General features: G+C 45.2%; 1 protein-coding gene across 14 annotated transcripts in view; it reads left to right on the top strand.

Moving 5' to 3' along the window:
* The window catches only part of DOCK5 (dedicator of cytokinesis 5), a 240,180-nt gene that overhangs the window by 56,588 nt on the left and 167,895 nt on the right, over positions 1–15,697 (top strand). For all 14 annotated transcript variants that reach the window (XR_012332393.1, XR_012332391.1, XR_012332389.1 and 11 more), the window contains exon 2: positions 3,612–3,695. Coding sequence is in view for 7 of the 14 variants with exons in the window: in XM_033857644.2 (XP_033713535.1) it covers positions 3,612–3,695 (84 nt within the window). In the remaining 7 variants the exon portion in view is untranslated. The remainder of the gene's footprint in view (positions 1–3,611; positions 3,696–15,697) is intronic.

The raw sequence follows: 15,697 nt of genomic DNA, 5'->3' as shown, positions 1-15,697 counted from the left end.
CTTTGGGCCGCATCCAGTGCCTTGGAATGTGAAAGGCACAAAGTAATGTGTAACCGGGTCCCCATTCATGAAGGGTTTACCTTCTGATCGGTGGCAGATGATAACACAAGATTATCTGTGATTTAAAGCCCAGACCGTGTTAAAGGAAAAATTGCGGGACATCGGCGGAAAAAAAGAGATCCTTGCAGGGTGATAGGGAGTCAGGAATCGTTTGTCGAACTGCATCATGAATGTGAGCTTTACAGTGTGAGGAAGAAACAGATGAGCTGTCGTTCCAGGCAGAGGTAAACCGTGAGCTGAGCACAGAATTTAGGGGAGGTTATGAGTCCTGACTGGAGCAGAGGGTGGAATTTGACAGATGATGGAGGCAAAGGTGGAGAATGAAGGCCAGGATCATTTCGGAAGCACTTTGATTGTCAGGCTCTGGAATCTAGGATTTAAGGAAACAATAGTCTGGGGGGGGTGTGTGTGTGTGTGTGTGTGTGTGTGTGTGTGTGTGTTTACAGCAGTCCTTGGTAGGTGTTTGTAGCTACAGTGCCAGGTGCTGCCTTTGAGAGTTCTGCTTACTTTCCTGGTGACTAAGGGCGAGGAAGAGGTGAAGCTCGGTGATTACACAACACGCTGTGACACAGCAAGCTCTCTACTTCCTGATTCCATCTGCTGGCGGGGCCAGTGGGAGGAACCCGTTTGGGGGGAGGCAGTGAATGGGGGGCTCGAGGGATTCAGGGATGTGAGATCTACATTTTGTATGGAGACCCAACAGTATACCTAGTGGGCAAAACATTTGAATCAAGTAGCAGTTAGACGAAAGAAGTGAACCTCAGTGGATCAGTAGCTGTGGCCTCATGGCCCACGAAGAAGTCTAGGAACCAGGAACTAACTAACTCCTTCTGAATGCCTGATCTTATTCTGAATTCATATTATAGTCCCCAAGCTCAGTAGTCAGCCAGTTCCAGTATCATCTGTCCAGACTTCTGTGCCAAGACTACAGAAGAACACATATTTGGGTGATTCTCTTCAAAAAGAGAGGCCACTTGAAGAACATGGGGCTAGAGGTCTGCTCCTTCTGTTCTGGGCTAGATTGACTGTGATGAGCCTGCAGTCAGCCTGCTGATCTCGGGGCATCGCAGGCTCAGGAAAGAGCAGTAGGTACCATGATTGGATTGGATGCCTTTCTTCCCTTCTTAATGACCCTTGTGGCATCTGGCAGATGGTTTGATGGATTGAGTGACCAGCCTCATGTGCTCATAAGAGCTGCAGAGAGGGGGAACGTCGTGGGTTCCTTGGATGGTCAGGTCAGTGGTTAGAACCGAATCTCTAAGGTGGTTCTTTTTCCCTGAAAGGATGCAGCTCACTCATCATGAGAGAGGGCAAGAAATAAATCTACCTTAAAAAAAAAAAAAAAGGACTTCCCTGGTGGCGCAGTGGTTGAGAGTCCGCCTGCCGATGCAGGGGACACGGGTTCGTGCCCTGGTCCAGGAGGATCCCACATGCCGCGGAGCGGCTGGGCCCGTGAGCCATGGCCGCTGAGCCTGCGCATCCGGAGCCTGTGCTCCGCAACGGGGGAGGCCACAACAGTGAGAGGCCCGTGTAACACACACACACACACAAAAAAAGCTTCATCGAAGTCTAATTTATATACCATAAAACCCACCCACTGTAAGCATATAGTGCATTGATTTTTAGTAAATGTGCAGTGTTATATGACCATCACTACAATCCAGTCCAGTTTTAGGATGTTTCCATCTCTCTGTAAAGCTTCCTGGTGCCTGTTGTGCTCTGTCGCTATTCCCACCCCCAACCCATGAAACAATCAGCTGCCCTATGTCGCTGATAGACTTGCCTCTTCTGGACGTTACAAGGAAATGGAAGCCTAACGTATGTGTGCACGGGACTTTCATTTCGCATAATGTCTTTGAAGCATCCGTGTTGTGGCGTGTGTTCGTATTTCATTGCTTTTTATTGCTGACTGATATTCCATTGTGTGGACACACCCTATTTTACTTCTCCACTCATTCTTCAGTGGATGAATTGTTTCCAGTTTTCAGCTGTTGTGAATAATGCTGCTATATTGGTTTCTGGCGGCCGTCCTAGCAACTTACCACAAACTTGGTGGCTTAAACAAGAGGATTTTATTCTCTCGTAGCTCTGAAGGCCAGAGGTCTAAAATCAAGGTGTTGACTGGCTGTGCTCCTTCTAGAGGCTCTAGGGGAGATTCCGTCCTTTGTCTTTTCTAGCTGCTAGTGGTGGTGCCAGTCCTTGACCTGAGGTCATGTTACTTCCACCTCTGCCTCCGTCCTCATGTTGCCTTCTCTTCTGTGAGACTCTCAAAACTCCCTCTGTCTCTCTGTCATCTGGATACGTGTGATTGTGTTTGGACCACACCCTGAATTTCCAGCTTAACCTCCTCTCCGTATCCTTAACTAACTCACACTTTTTGCCACCTGAGGAAACATTCACAGATGCCGAAATCGGACGTGGATATCTTTGGGGGGCTATTATCCTGCCTACCACAACAGCTATGGATGTTCACATGAAGTTTCTGTGTCAGCACGTTTCCATTTCTCTTTGTAGATAACTGGGCGCGGAATTGCTGGGCTGCACGTACATTTATGTTTAACTTTTTAAGAAACTACCAAACCGTTTTCCGAAGAGGTTGTGTCATTTTATGTTCCTACTAGCGATGCATGAGGGTTCCAGTTTCTCCACATTCCTGCCAAGTCTGCCTTTTAAAAATTAATAGCCATTCTGGAGGGTGAGAAGTTGTATCTCGTTGCGGTTTTAGTTTGCATTTCCCTGATGACTAATGGTTGTTGGACGTCTTTTCTGGTGCTTATTAGTCATCATATATGATTCTCCGTAAAATGTCTCTTCAGAGCTCTTACCTGTCTTAAAATGGGATTGCCTTCTTCGTTTGGAGTTACAAGAGTTCGTCTACTGTTTTGTATGATTGTGGTCCAGTCATTGCCAGTCCTAAGGACTGTGGTGATGGAGGTCACCTTGGGGACACCCCATTTCCCCAGGGTACCTAGAGCTGGGGTGAGGCAGCCACCCAGTGTTAGTCTATTACTGGGGGGGTAGGTGGGACTCACACGTGGTCCGTTGGCTGCCTGTTACTGTGTCAGGGAAGCCGGGAGACGGCTCGCCCTATGCCCTAGAGATCATAAGCTCAGTAGTGTTATAGGCTGATAACTCTTATCACCATTTTAATTAAGGAGTTGTTTCTGTAATAATATATTTACTATATCTCTTCCCGTACTAAACTATTAAAAATCCCTGGTACAGGGACCACATCTGTGTGTTTCAACACTCTGTCTCCAGTCTCTAGCACAGTATGTGGTACATGGTAGGCAACCAACCAATATTTGTTGGATGGAAGTATGACTGTAACATACCAGTAATGGGAGTCCAGGAGGATGCCCTCTGCTTTCCAGTGGGGGATTCACCTGAAATGATTAAAGAGAGGGTTATTTGTTAGAGGAGTGGTTCACTAACCACTGAATGTGCTCTTTGGTGACTCGTATTATTATTATTATTTTTAATGTGTTTGGTGACTTGTATTTGAACTGCCACTGATGCCATCATGTCCCTCTTTTATTTCTCCTTTCCAGCGATCTATAACTACAATGCCTCTCAAGATGTGGAGCTGTCCTTGCAGGTTGGAGACACGGTTCACATCCTGGAGATGTATGAGGGTAAGTCCGGATGGCCTTCTGCCAGACACGGAGCAAGGCCCAAACAGTAGAAGTTACTTATTCATAAGGCACTTAGAGCAAATATCGACGTGCTTTACATCTGAAGTGATGCTAGTAAAAATCCAGGAAGTGCTTAGGGTATACAGTTTTGGACTGTGGGTGTTTTCAAAACAGCCAGCTGAGTGCATGAGCGCAGACATGCCCAGAGGCCAGCATCAAAATATGTGACTCTGGGGAATTCCCTGGTGCTCCAGTGGTTAAGACTCCGCGCTTCCACTGCAGGGGGCATGGGTTCGATCCCTGGTTGGGGAACTAAGATCCTGCATGCTGCGCCATGTAGCTAAAACAACCAAAACCAAAATCTGTGACTCTGCATTCTGTGAGGTTTCAGTGCTGTTATACGTCTGCCTTCCTATTTAATTCTTACGGCAAATCCTCTAAGGGTGGCAGGGCAAGGGTTTTTTTCTAATTAAGAAAAAATATGTTATTATTGACTTTCAAAAATATAGAACTCTTAAAAATTACACAAGTTAACCCATGCTCACTTTTGTGTTTTTGTTTTTGTTTTTGTTTGCGGTACGCGGGCCTCTCACTGTTGTGGCCGCTCCCGTTGCGGAGCACAGGCTCCGGACGCGCAGGCTCAGCGGCTATGGCTCACGGGCCCAGCCGCTCCGCGGCATGTGGGATCTTCTCGGACCGGGGCACGAACCCGTGTCCCCTGCATCGGCAGGCGGACTCTCAACCACTGCGCCACCGGGGAAGCCCCATGCTCACTTTTTCAACGTAGTTGAGAAAACTGATGTTCAGAGTAAATAAGGTGTCTCACGTCATACAACTAGTGACCGAGCCACATGAGATGAAGCACTGCTGATTTCCAGCGGCTTCTCCTGAAGCAAGACCTTAATACATGAAAGATGCTATCTCTTCATAAGTACAGAAAATAAATAGGAAAAGCATAGAATTCAACTCACATTCTAAAAGGCAAAAACATTTATTTCTTTGTAAAATTCTCTCAGATAAAATAACTAAATAAACCGATAAAAATTCAAAAAAAAATGTGACCGGATGCAGAAGGGCCTGACGCAGCCCTGGCTCCAGAGGAGACATGCGTGCCTCTGGTCTGGCGGGAGCCCGAAGGAAGCCCAGCTGCTGAAGTGGCCTTTCTTCTCAGCACTAAATGTTCCCAGCCTCGGGGAGAAATGAGGGAGAGACTTACTGGTGTTGCTGAGATTCCTTCAGAGAATTAGGTCCGGACGACTCTAGGTCTGGAAAGCCTACGAGTATATTTCCTGCAACTAGGTCGGGCTGGGGAGGGGGTCCCAGTTAATCTGTAAGTGGGTTGTTGGGCAGTTGCCCAGGGCTCCCGGGTCATCTGAAGAGCACAGGTCATGTCTGCACCCCCACCCCCACCCCCCAGGCTTCTCGCTCCAGCTCAAGCTCTGTAAATCCTAACGGGACTCATCCACGTATCCACATTTCTAATCCAAATGCCCAGAGTACAACAAACATGTCTCGAGGCCCCTAACATTGAGGATCAAAGCAAAGAACATCGAGGGTCCATTGATTCTCTCTGAAGATTGGGGCAGGCATGAGGTGGGAAGCTAGGCAGATTTTTCTCATAGGGTAAGGCTTGTTAGGACAAGAACTCTGGATTTGCAGGGTCTGGCCCCCCCCATGTGAATGGTTCTGATGATGGCATGGCAAGGGTGGTCATCTAGAACCTAGTGCGGCTTCCAAGGGCAAGGCAGACAGACGCAGGATGGGGAAGAGGAGATGGGAGGTCCGAAGGAAAGGAAGTAGGGCTTGGCCATAGGAAAGCTAAGCCGTCTGCCGCATTGCACAGAAGGCTCAGTTTTTACTCTTCCTCCCTTTAGTTTTAGGCAGAGGGCTGGTGGTTTGCATTATCCTTCTCCCCTTCACACACTTCAGAGTGTCTTCGTGCAGCGTCCAGGGGCAGGGGAAGGGAGGGAGGGCTGTGTGGATGCTTCCCACTCTATTCTTTCTCTTCTATTTTTTTTAAAAAATAAATTTATTTATTTATTTTATTTTTGGCTGCGTTGGGTCTTCGTTGCTGTGTGCAGGCTTTCTCTAGTTGTGGCAAGTGGGGGCTACTCTTTGTTGCAGTGCACAGGCTTCTCATTGCAGTGGCTTCACTTGTTGTGGAGCACAGGCTCTAGGTGTGTGGGCTTCAGTAGTTGTGGCTCACGGGCTCAGTAGTTGTGGCTCGGGGGCTCTAGAGCACAGGCTCAGTAGTTGTGGCGCACGGGCTTAGTTGCTCCGCGGCATGTGGGATCTTCCCGAACCAGGGCTCGAACGCGTGTCCACTGCATTGGCAGACGGATTCTTAACCACTGCACCACCAGGGAAGCCCCTCTCTTCCATTTTTATTCTCACCATCTTAGGTCCAGCCAAACATTGATTCCATGGCATCACCAAGACACTAGGGATAATTACTTTATCTTCTTTTTTTTTTAATATAAACTTATTTTATTTATTTATTTATTTTTGGCTCCTTGGGTCTTTGTTGCTGTGCACAGGCTTTCTCTAGCTGCAGCGAGCAGGGGCTACTGTTGCGATGTGTGGGCTTCTCATTGTGGTGGCTTCTTTTGTTGCGGAGCATGGCCTGTAGGTGCGTGGGCTTCAGTAGTTGTGGCTCGCGGGCTCTAGAGCTCAGGCTCAGTAGTTGTGGCGCACGGACTTAGTTGCTCCGTGGCATGTGGGATCTTCCTGGACCAGGGCTCGAACCCGTGTCCCCTGCATGGGCAGGCGGATTCTTAACCACTGCACACCGGGGAAGTCCTACTTATCTTCTTGAACTCCTTTACATATTGAAACCATAGTCTCTTCAAGCCTTACTAGGTCATACAGCTTTGTCTTGGGCCAAATTAATCTACTCTACCTAGTCTTTATGGACACACATTTTCCATTATACCGGTAAAAGGCACATGTTCAGTTTCCATGGGCTTGAAAAGCATGTATATTTTACGATTACTGGGTGCAAAGTTCTATAGATGACAATTAGATTGTGATTTTGTCATTTTTTTTTTTTTCAAATTTGCCATATGCTAACCTTCTTTCTGCTTTTTCTGTTGCTGAGAGAACTGCGCTAAACCTTCCCCCATGATTGCAGTTTGCGTCAGTTTACAGTGATGTCACTTTTTTGCTTTCTGTATTCTCAGAACTGTTTTTAGGTGCATACAATTTTAGAATTGTTATATTAAACAATTCCAACTTTTAATTCCCGTTTGTAAAACTTTTTATCATTATCTTCATCTGCAGTAAGGCTTTTTTCCTTAGTCTTTTTTGTCTGAAATTGCAGCCAATTCACTGGCAGTGCCCGGGCTTTCCTGACCCCACAAGGCCGTCAGAAATGCTGCTTAGCCGCTCAGGAATCTTTTCTTAATTCAGCAGATGCCCCAAGAGGAAAGCAGCCCCCAATGCTGGCCTCATCTTTCTGAGTTTGTTCTTTTTCACATCTAGATGTGGTAATTCTTTACTATACCATGTTAGCTCCTGTGTGTGTGTGTGTGTGTGTGTGTGTGTGTTGTATTGTCAGGCTTTTCTAATTGACCTGCAGAGTGTGGGAGGGAAGAGCACAGAGTTGATCTGAAGTCAAGTAGATGATACCTTTTTTTTTTTTTTTTTGCGGTACACGGGCCTCTCACCGTTGTGGCCTCTCCCGGTGCGGAGCACAGGCTCTGGACGCACAAACTCAGCGGCCATGGGTCACGGGCCCAGCTGCTCCGCGGCATCTTCCCGGACCGGGACACGAACCCGTGTCCCCTGCATCGGCAGGCGGACTCTCAACCACTGCGCCACCAGGGAAGCCCGATGATACCTTTTAAATACATTTTCAAAGTTTTTTTTCCATTTTTATGTGACCCCAATGTTTCTTGAAATAGTTGATTGAAATACTTTGTCCTCACATGATTCATATTAATGGTAATTTTAAGTGTGCTTATTATTTTTACTTTACTGAACAATCTCCCAGTCGACCAATGAGCATTCCTAAAAGTAGCACTCCTATGGACCAAGCTAATGTGGTCACCGAGCTTGGTTGAATATAAATGTAAACACACAAACACGTCTGTTTCAAATACCTTCCGGAGCTTGAGTCCAAAAGCCACGGTGCACCTAATATATTACAACTTACACAGCGGTACACTTGCCAGAAGTGCTGGCCCAGTTCATACAAAACACTGTTACTTGATCACTGCTGCATCTAGACTATGATGATCCAGGTGCTGTAGGTCCTGACAGCAAGAAGCCAATTTTCTTGTTAATTGTTACCATAAAATGCTTGGGGGCCAGCCATAGAATTCTTTCATTTCAAAGAAGGACGTCAGGGACTTCCCTGGTGGTCCAGTGGTTAGGATTCCGTGCTTCCAAGGCAGGGGGCACGGGTTTGATCCCAGGTCAGGAACTAAGATCCCACACGCTGCAAGGCGTGGCTGAAAGTAAATAAATGAATGAATGAACGAATAAATGAGTAATAAAATTTAAAAAAGGATGTCAGCGCCCGTTCTGTAAAAGTGGACATGTGTCAGGGTGTGAATGGGGAGATTTAGAGTATGAGCTTATTCACTTCATTAACTGCCAAGTGGCAGGTCAGCTTTACAGAGATGATTATACTGGCTTAAGGTTTAAACTAGTGTTTATCTTATGGGATTAATTTTTTTAATGGTGCTTGCATTGCCAGACGCAGTGATAGGTACTTCTATCTGCTAAGTACTTTGAGTTCTTGGCTGGGTTCTCAAGTTTCTTGATTATTCAAGGCAGTTCAGGACGCAGTGAGGGCAGGAGGGCTTTGCAGACATTAAACATGATGGAAATGCTGAGTAATAACTTGTGTTCAAGCCCTCCTCCCCCATCTCCTCTTTCCTTTAGAAAAATAAACAAAGTGGAAACACCCACAGTACTGCCAGATGGAATTGAAGGGTGGCACGGGCACCATTTCATGGCCCTGGCGTGAGATGCGGGGGTTGTGTCTTTCAGCTTCCTGTCAGTGCTGACTCCAGGGGTCCCACCCCGCCAGACACCCTGCCTTTGAGATATTTGCGTACCAGACCTGGGTGGGCTCTTCTGGTGTGGACATGAGTTCACCTTTCTGGGACCCGGACTTGAAAAATTCTTTTCTGCCCACAACAGAATACCACTTAGGACTCTCCTTTTGCTGTTTTCCGCCCTGTGGTTGAATGAATGATTCCAAAAGTGGTAGCTTCTTGAAGGCCTGCCCCTCCTTCATCGGCAGGGCCCGTGCCTAGCGTGGCTCCCAGTATACAGTAGGTGCTCAGCAAGCCTGTTGTATGAGTGAAGATAAATGGGAGACCAGGGCAAGCCTGTGGGAGCAAAGCAAGGTAGTGTGGAGGGTAAGGGGGACGGGGCCACCTCCACAGAACTCCCGATAGTACAGGGCAGGGCTGCTTTTCTCCTTCTATGAGATGCCAGCATTGCCCTGCCCTGTGCAGACCACACGATGGACTTGGTTACCACGTGAGCTGCTTTTTCCAATAACGGCTTTATTGAGATCTCAAATACCATCCAGTTGACCCATTTAAAGTATACAATTCAATAATTATTTACAAAGTACTCTGTTCAAAAAGTAGGGCAACCATATCACTGTCTACTTTCAGAACATTTTCATTATCCCCCAAAGAAACCCTCTACCCGTAAGTGGTTTTTACCCCCCAGCTCCAGGCAGCCACCAACCTAATTTCTGTCTCTGTAGGTCTGCCTATTCTAGACATTTCACGTAAGTGGAATCATGTAATGTGTGGTCCTTTGTGACTGTCTTCTACTTAAAATGATCTTTTGGGGGCCCATCCATGTGGTAGCATGTGTCAGTACCTCATATCTTTCTATTGCTAAAAAATATTCATTGTAGGCATAGTTCACATTGTATTCATCTGTTCATCAGTTGATGGACATTTGGATTGTCTACAATTTTTAGTTATTATGAATAATGCTGCTGCCATGAACGACAAGTTTTTGTGTGGATATATGTTTTCATTTCTCTTGGGCGTATCCTTAGGAGTGGAATTGCTGGATCATATAGTAACTCTGTGTTTAACCTTTTGGGGAACTGCCAGACTGATTGCTTGAGATTTGGCTCCAAAACAGGAGACCACAGTCCACATGAGAGAGTAATCATTCCTCATCCCTTATCACCGTTCCTCTCTGTAACCTTGCCCCTGAACGTCATTCGTTACTAAAAATAAGGGAAGGGAGTAGAATTGACTGACAAGTTGTATATTGCTCCTTTTTAATAGACCACCAATAATTGTTTGCCTTCAGAAACTTTTTCAGGGAACAGAAATCCTCAAGGAGTAAAACAAGTGTCCTTGCCTTTCTTCTGCTTTGGCACCGGCCTGCCTGTAGTCACTGCCATGTCTTTGCTTCTTTAACCAGAAAAGAGTTGGCAGTGAGACAGCTGTTCTCCGTCTGAGTGTTCTTTCCCACCCCAGATCCATGGGCATGACTGAAAAAGCACTGATACCTGGGGGAGATTCCAATTGTGGTCATTTATTCATTCAACAGGACTCGCTGAGCAAGTATTATGCTCTTCTGTGCCAACTACATTTATTGACCACAAGAGATGTTCTAGGCATTGAGGTCACCTGAGTGACAAAATGGCAAGGTTTCCCCTCTCACAGGGTTTTCATTCAAGAGATAGACAAAACAAGTGAACAAAATATGTGAACAAAAACATTCAGATACTTATAAGTGCTATGGGGAGAAAAGGATGGTGTTATATAGACCAGAGGCAGATGAAGGTGATGGAGAGTGAAAGGAGAAGGACCACTTTAGTTCGCATGGCTTTGTCCCTATCTTATCTAGGGTCACTGTCCGTGGGCAAGACATTTGAACTCTCTTTGTGTCATGGTCATTTCGTCTAAAATCAGATCACTCTTTGAATTGAAAGCGATTAAATGAAAGTGACTTGAAAAGTAAGGTTTCAGCATCCCTGCTGCCGTGAAGCTCTCCTCTCCTGTAATTATCCAAATTCCAGTCACAGGTGATTTCAGGCTCGGGGTTTGTTGTTCCACCAATGGGTACTGGTTTCCTACCTTTGATTCATATACATTATTTAACTCATTTTCAGCTCCGTAAACCAGTCACAAGCTTAAGAGAGAGGGTGGCTGGTGTTAACAGTGATTTCTGGGGGTAAACATAACACAGTTGGCTCCTGTTGGAAATAACAAAATGAGATAATGTCTCAAAGGCGTTCCAAGCTCTGAAGAGGCAGGTACGGCATAAAGGTTTATATTATTTCAGTGTAATTTGTTAAAGACCCAGAGGAGAGCACAAATGATTGTATTGGAACCAGCGGAAACAGGCGATCCTGAAAAGTTGAAATAAAAAGGAGCATTTGACTGTATACAGGAGGTCCCCAACATATATATTTCTTCTGTGTGGAACGAGGCCAGTTTTGAAATGCACCTTAATCAAGAAATCCACTACCTTATGATATGAAAAGATATAGACATGGATTATGACTTGGGCTATACACGTTTTGAGTCTCATCTTTAATAAAGCAAGCTTTTTCGAGTAAGCCCAGAGGGCAGTATTATGATGGGTAGGTAAAGTTACGTGGCACTAAATTTTAGCTCCGTAGCTGACAAAACTTTCTAACAGAGGCGTAAAATAGAAGAGAGTGTATTTGAGGAGTTTTTTCCAAGAAGAGGTTTAATAGGCATCTTTCTGAGATGTGGTATTCAGAACCCTCCATTGGAAAAGGGAACCCTCCTACACTGTTAGTGGGAATGTAAATTGGGGCAGCCACTATGGAAAACAGTATGGAGGTTCCTCAAAAAACTAAAAATAGAATTACCATATGATCCAGCAATTCCACTCCTGGGCATATATCCAGACAAAACTATAATTCAGAGAGATACACACACCCTTATGTTCATAGCAGCACTATTTACAGTAGCCAAGGCACGGAAGCAACCTAAATGTCCATTGACAGATGAATGGATAAAGAAGACGTGGTACATATATAGTATGGAATACTACTCAGCCATAAAAAAGAATGAAATAATGCCACTTGCAGCAATATGGATGGACCTAGATGTTATCGTATGAAGTGAAGTAAATCAGAAAGTCAAAGACAAATACCATAGGATATCACTTATATGTGGAATCTAAAATACGACACAAATGAACATATCTACAAAACCAAAAAAGACTCACAAATATAGAGAACAGACTTGTGGTTGCCAAGGGGGAGGGAAGTGGGGGGAGGAAGGATTGGGAGTTTGGGGTTAGCAGATGCAGACTATTATATATAGAATGGATAAACACCAAGGTCCTACTGTAGAGCACAGGGGACTATATTCAATATCCTGTGATAAACCATCATGGAAAAGAATATGAAAAAAGAATTTGTGTATAACTTTACAGCAGAAATTAACACAACGTTGTAAATCAACTATACTGCAATAAAATTAAAACAGAAAAAGAACCCTCCGTTGGATCATATGATACAGTAAGGTCCTATCACACCTTTTCAAACCCTCCATTGGATCATATGATACAGTAAGGTCCTATCACACCTTTTCAAAACTGATTCTCTGATTTGAGAAGTTGTCATCTCCTACTCTCCTGTGCAACAGTGAGTCCGCCTGGCAGTCTTGTCATCCCTTTATTGTTCCTGTTTTCTATTCACTTCCTTCTCTCTGGTCAGCCATGCCCAATGACCGTAAGACTAGTGAGAGACAAAATCAAAATTGATTTAAAAAAATCAGTTCTTAACAGCATTTGTAAAAGTTTACTGGGTTTAAGCTGAAATAAGGCATTGGATGTATTTGTAACTTTCATTTACTTTTGTTACCCCATTAGTCAAGATAATTGAAACTTTATTGTAATTCAGAATCCATAACCTCACCGTGTTCTAGTTAGAAAAACAACTGCCTTTCTCAAACGTAAATGGCAGTGAGCCCAACAGCGTGGATTTTACGACAAGCATTGCGTGCAAACATTTTGGCTCGAGCCTTGAACGCAAGGTAGGCCTTGTGGCATTTTGGTGAGTGTGCCGGTCACTTCCCACATCTGTTTGACCTTTACCTTAAGGACAGCTGGTCAGCTACTACTCCTGGGGACACATGTTCCCGAGATGTGTTTTTCCATAGATGTGTGTGGCAGTAGGAGGGTGTTTACAAAAAAAAAAAAACTAATTAAAAAGTAGAGCTGGTGAAAAGTCTCATCTCAGGTTTAATCTTTTAAAATTTTTATTAGAGTATAGTCGATTTACAATGTTGTGTTTCAGATATACAGCAAAGTGAATCCGTTATACATATATGTATATCCACTCTTTTTTAGATTCTTTTTCCCATGTAGGTCATTACAGAGTATTGAGTAGAGTTCCCTGTGCTATATAGTAAGTCCTTATTAGTTATCTGTTTTTTATATAGTAGTGTGTATATGTCAGTCCCAATCTCCCAGTTTATCCCTCCCCCCACCTCAGGTTTAATCTTATCCAAAAGAGAATGCCTTGTCCTGTTTTTCCTTTTGAGATACATTCGAATGTTCTTCTAAAATTCCGTCTTGGAAGTTTGTGTTATTTGCATATAGGCAAGTGTAGAATCTTCTAGGATCAGGTTCGGAACCGTCTTCTGAGTGGAGCCTTCATTCGGTTCCTTCGTCGTGAACTGGTACTTGGCGTTGGCCCATTTGGGCCGCGGCCCACGTGCCGATGGAGGCAAGTTCAGCCTGAAAGCAGAGATGTACTGGGGATGCTGTAGAGGAAGGTTCTCGTGAGGAAGCCTCTGGTTTTGGTCTCCAAGGGATCTTGGTGGGATCAAGGGGTCCAGAGGCGGCAAAGTGATGAGCAGGCTCCTTGCGTCCCAGGCACGTACATGCCCACTAAGGCTGTCTTCTCACCTCTGAATGCTGGGCATTCTCATTACTTGGTATGTAACTTTTTTTTTTAAATAGATCTTTATTGGAGTATAATTGCTTCCCAATACTGTGTTAGTTTCTGTTGCACAGCAAAGCAAATCAGCCACACGCACACACACTGGCATGTAACTTTTATCAAAAGCGCCTTGGGTGTCTCATCCCTATTGCAACATATAGCCCATCAAACCATCCTGGGACTGGGTAAGACTCTGAAGAGTTCTTGGAAAGAAAAAGACCTAGAGCAAAGTTCGAAATGGATTGAGGGCAGATTGGAATTAGATATTTCTCCTCTTGCCTATGTCTGGAGAGAGAAGGATAACTAGATGCCTCTGCTCTGCTCATGGTAATGTCAGTAATTAATGATCTTTCAAAGCATATAAGGAGGCCTAGGCGTCATAAATATTCACCCTCTGCTAGAGCGCCCCCATTTTATTCAACCCACGGAGGCAAATCATTCAGTAGAAAGTGTTGTAGGAGCAGAAAACACGCTACCTGTAAAACTTCTGTGCTACAAAGGAGTCTTACAAAAGCTCGAGAACGTCAGTGCCTTTCCTGGCCTCACCTCCATGTGTAATTCAGGCTACACCTAGGGAAGGACAGGGCAAGGCAGGAAAGATTCTCGTTAAAGATTATTCGTCTAGGGCTTCCCTGGTGGCTCAGTGGTTGAGAGTCCGCCTGCCGATGCAGGGGACACGGGTTCGTTCCCCGGTCCGGGAAGATCCCACATGCCGTGGAGTGGGTGGGCCCGTGAGCCATGGCCGCTGAGCCTGCGCGTCCGGAGCCTGTGCTCCGCGACGGGAGGGGCCGCGGCAGTGAGAGGTCCGTGTACCGCAAAAAAACAAAAAAAAAAAAAAAAAATTATTCGTCTAACCCTTATATTCTGTATAGGCATCCTCAATGATTGTCTTTTGAACAGGAGTATTAAATGTGTGTGCATTTCACTTTGACAAAAGAAATAGATTTTTATTTTTATTTTATTTTATTTTTTGCGATACACAGGCCTCTCACTGTTGCGGCCTCTCCCGTTGCGGAGCACAGGCTCTGGACGTGCAGGCTCAGTGGCCATGGCTCACGGGCCCAGCCGCTCCGCGGCATGTGGGATCTTCCCGGACCGGGGCACGAACCCGTGTCCCCTGCATCGGCAGTCGGACTCTCAACCACTGCGCCACCAGGGAAACCCATGAAATAGATTTTAAATAGCTGTACCTAGCAATGTAGCCTGTCTTTTAAATGACAGGAACAATGTACACTAAATTCCTAACCTTGAATCCTTGTTTAGTTTTCACGATGCAGGAATAAGAATCTGTTGTTATGATTGGAAACGAAGGATATGGGTCAGGGGGACTTTTTCTTGTTTAATATGTGTTACTGGCAGATTCATTGCCCACTGAGTGTTTAACCAGGCCTTAGAGTCACCTATTCTGGTGACCTTTGAGTTCTCCTTAGGCTGTATCCAGTCTCTGCTCAGGCCCTGGGGTGTTTGGCGCTGTGTTTCTTGGTTGTTGTAGCCACTGTCACATGGTTTTTCTCTCGCCCAAGTTGTTTCTTCTACTTTTTCTTGTTCTCGTTCCCTTCAAGTCATGTTTTCTACCCTTTTCTTGGGGCAGGGAACTTATTCTGTTGGAAAATAAAAGTATGTCTTCTTATCAGCCCCGAGGGCTCTGGGGAGAAGCTACCCCCAGCACGATTCCACCTTCTGCTATGTTTGTCATCGGTAATTTAATAATAATTTAGAGAGGTTCTGCTCCTTCCGGAGAGCACAGATACACGCCTCAGAAAACAAATGAATGAGAACTCCATGTAGCGTCTCCTACTGTCATCAGCATAGGAAGCAGATGACGGCCCTAAGAGTAGGAGCTGGTCCCTGGATTATGTCCTGGGGTCCTCACCATTCCAACTTTGGCGTTTTCCATTCCTCTACGTGCCAGGCATTGAGTGAAGGGCTTTCATGTACTGCATCTCAGTGCCTACAGTTCTGGGAGATCAGAGTTACTGATGCTTGTTTAATAAATGTGAATATCAAGGTTAGGAAACTTGAAGACATTCACACAGCTATGAAATGGCAGAGCTGTGATTCCCACCCAGGGTCCCATGGAATCCAA

The sequence above is a fragment of the Tursiops truncatus genome, chromosome 6, assembly GCF_011762595.2.
Source record: "Tursiops truncatus isolate mTurTru1 chromosome 6, mTurTru1.mat.Y, whole genome shotgun sequence".
In the NCBI taxonomy this organism is placed as follows: Eukaryota; Metazoa; Chordata; class Mammalia; order Artiodactyla; family Delphinidae; genus Tursiops; species Tursiops truncatus.
Note: the sequence above shows the minus strand (reverse complement) of the source record. Positions and strands in the feature narration are given on the sequence as shown.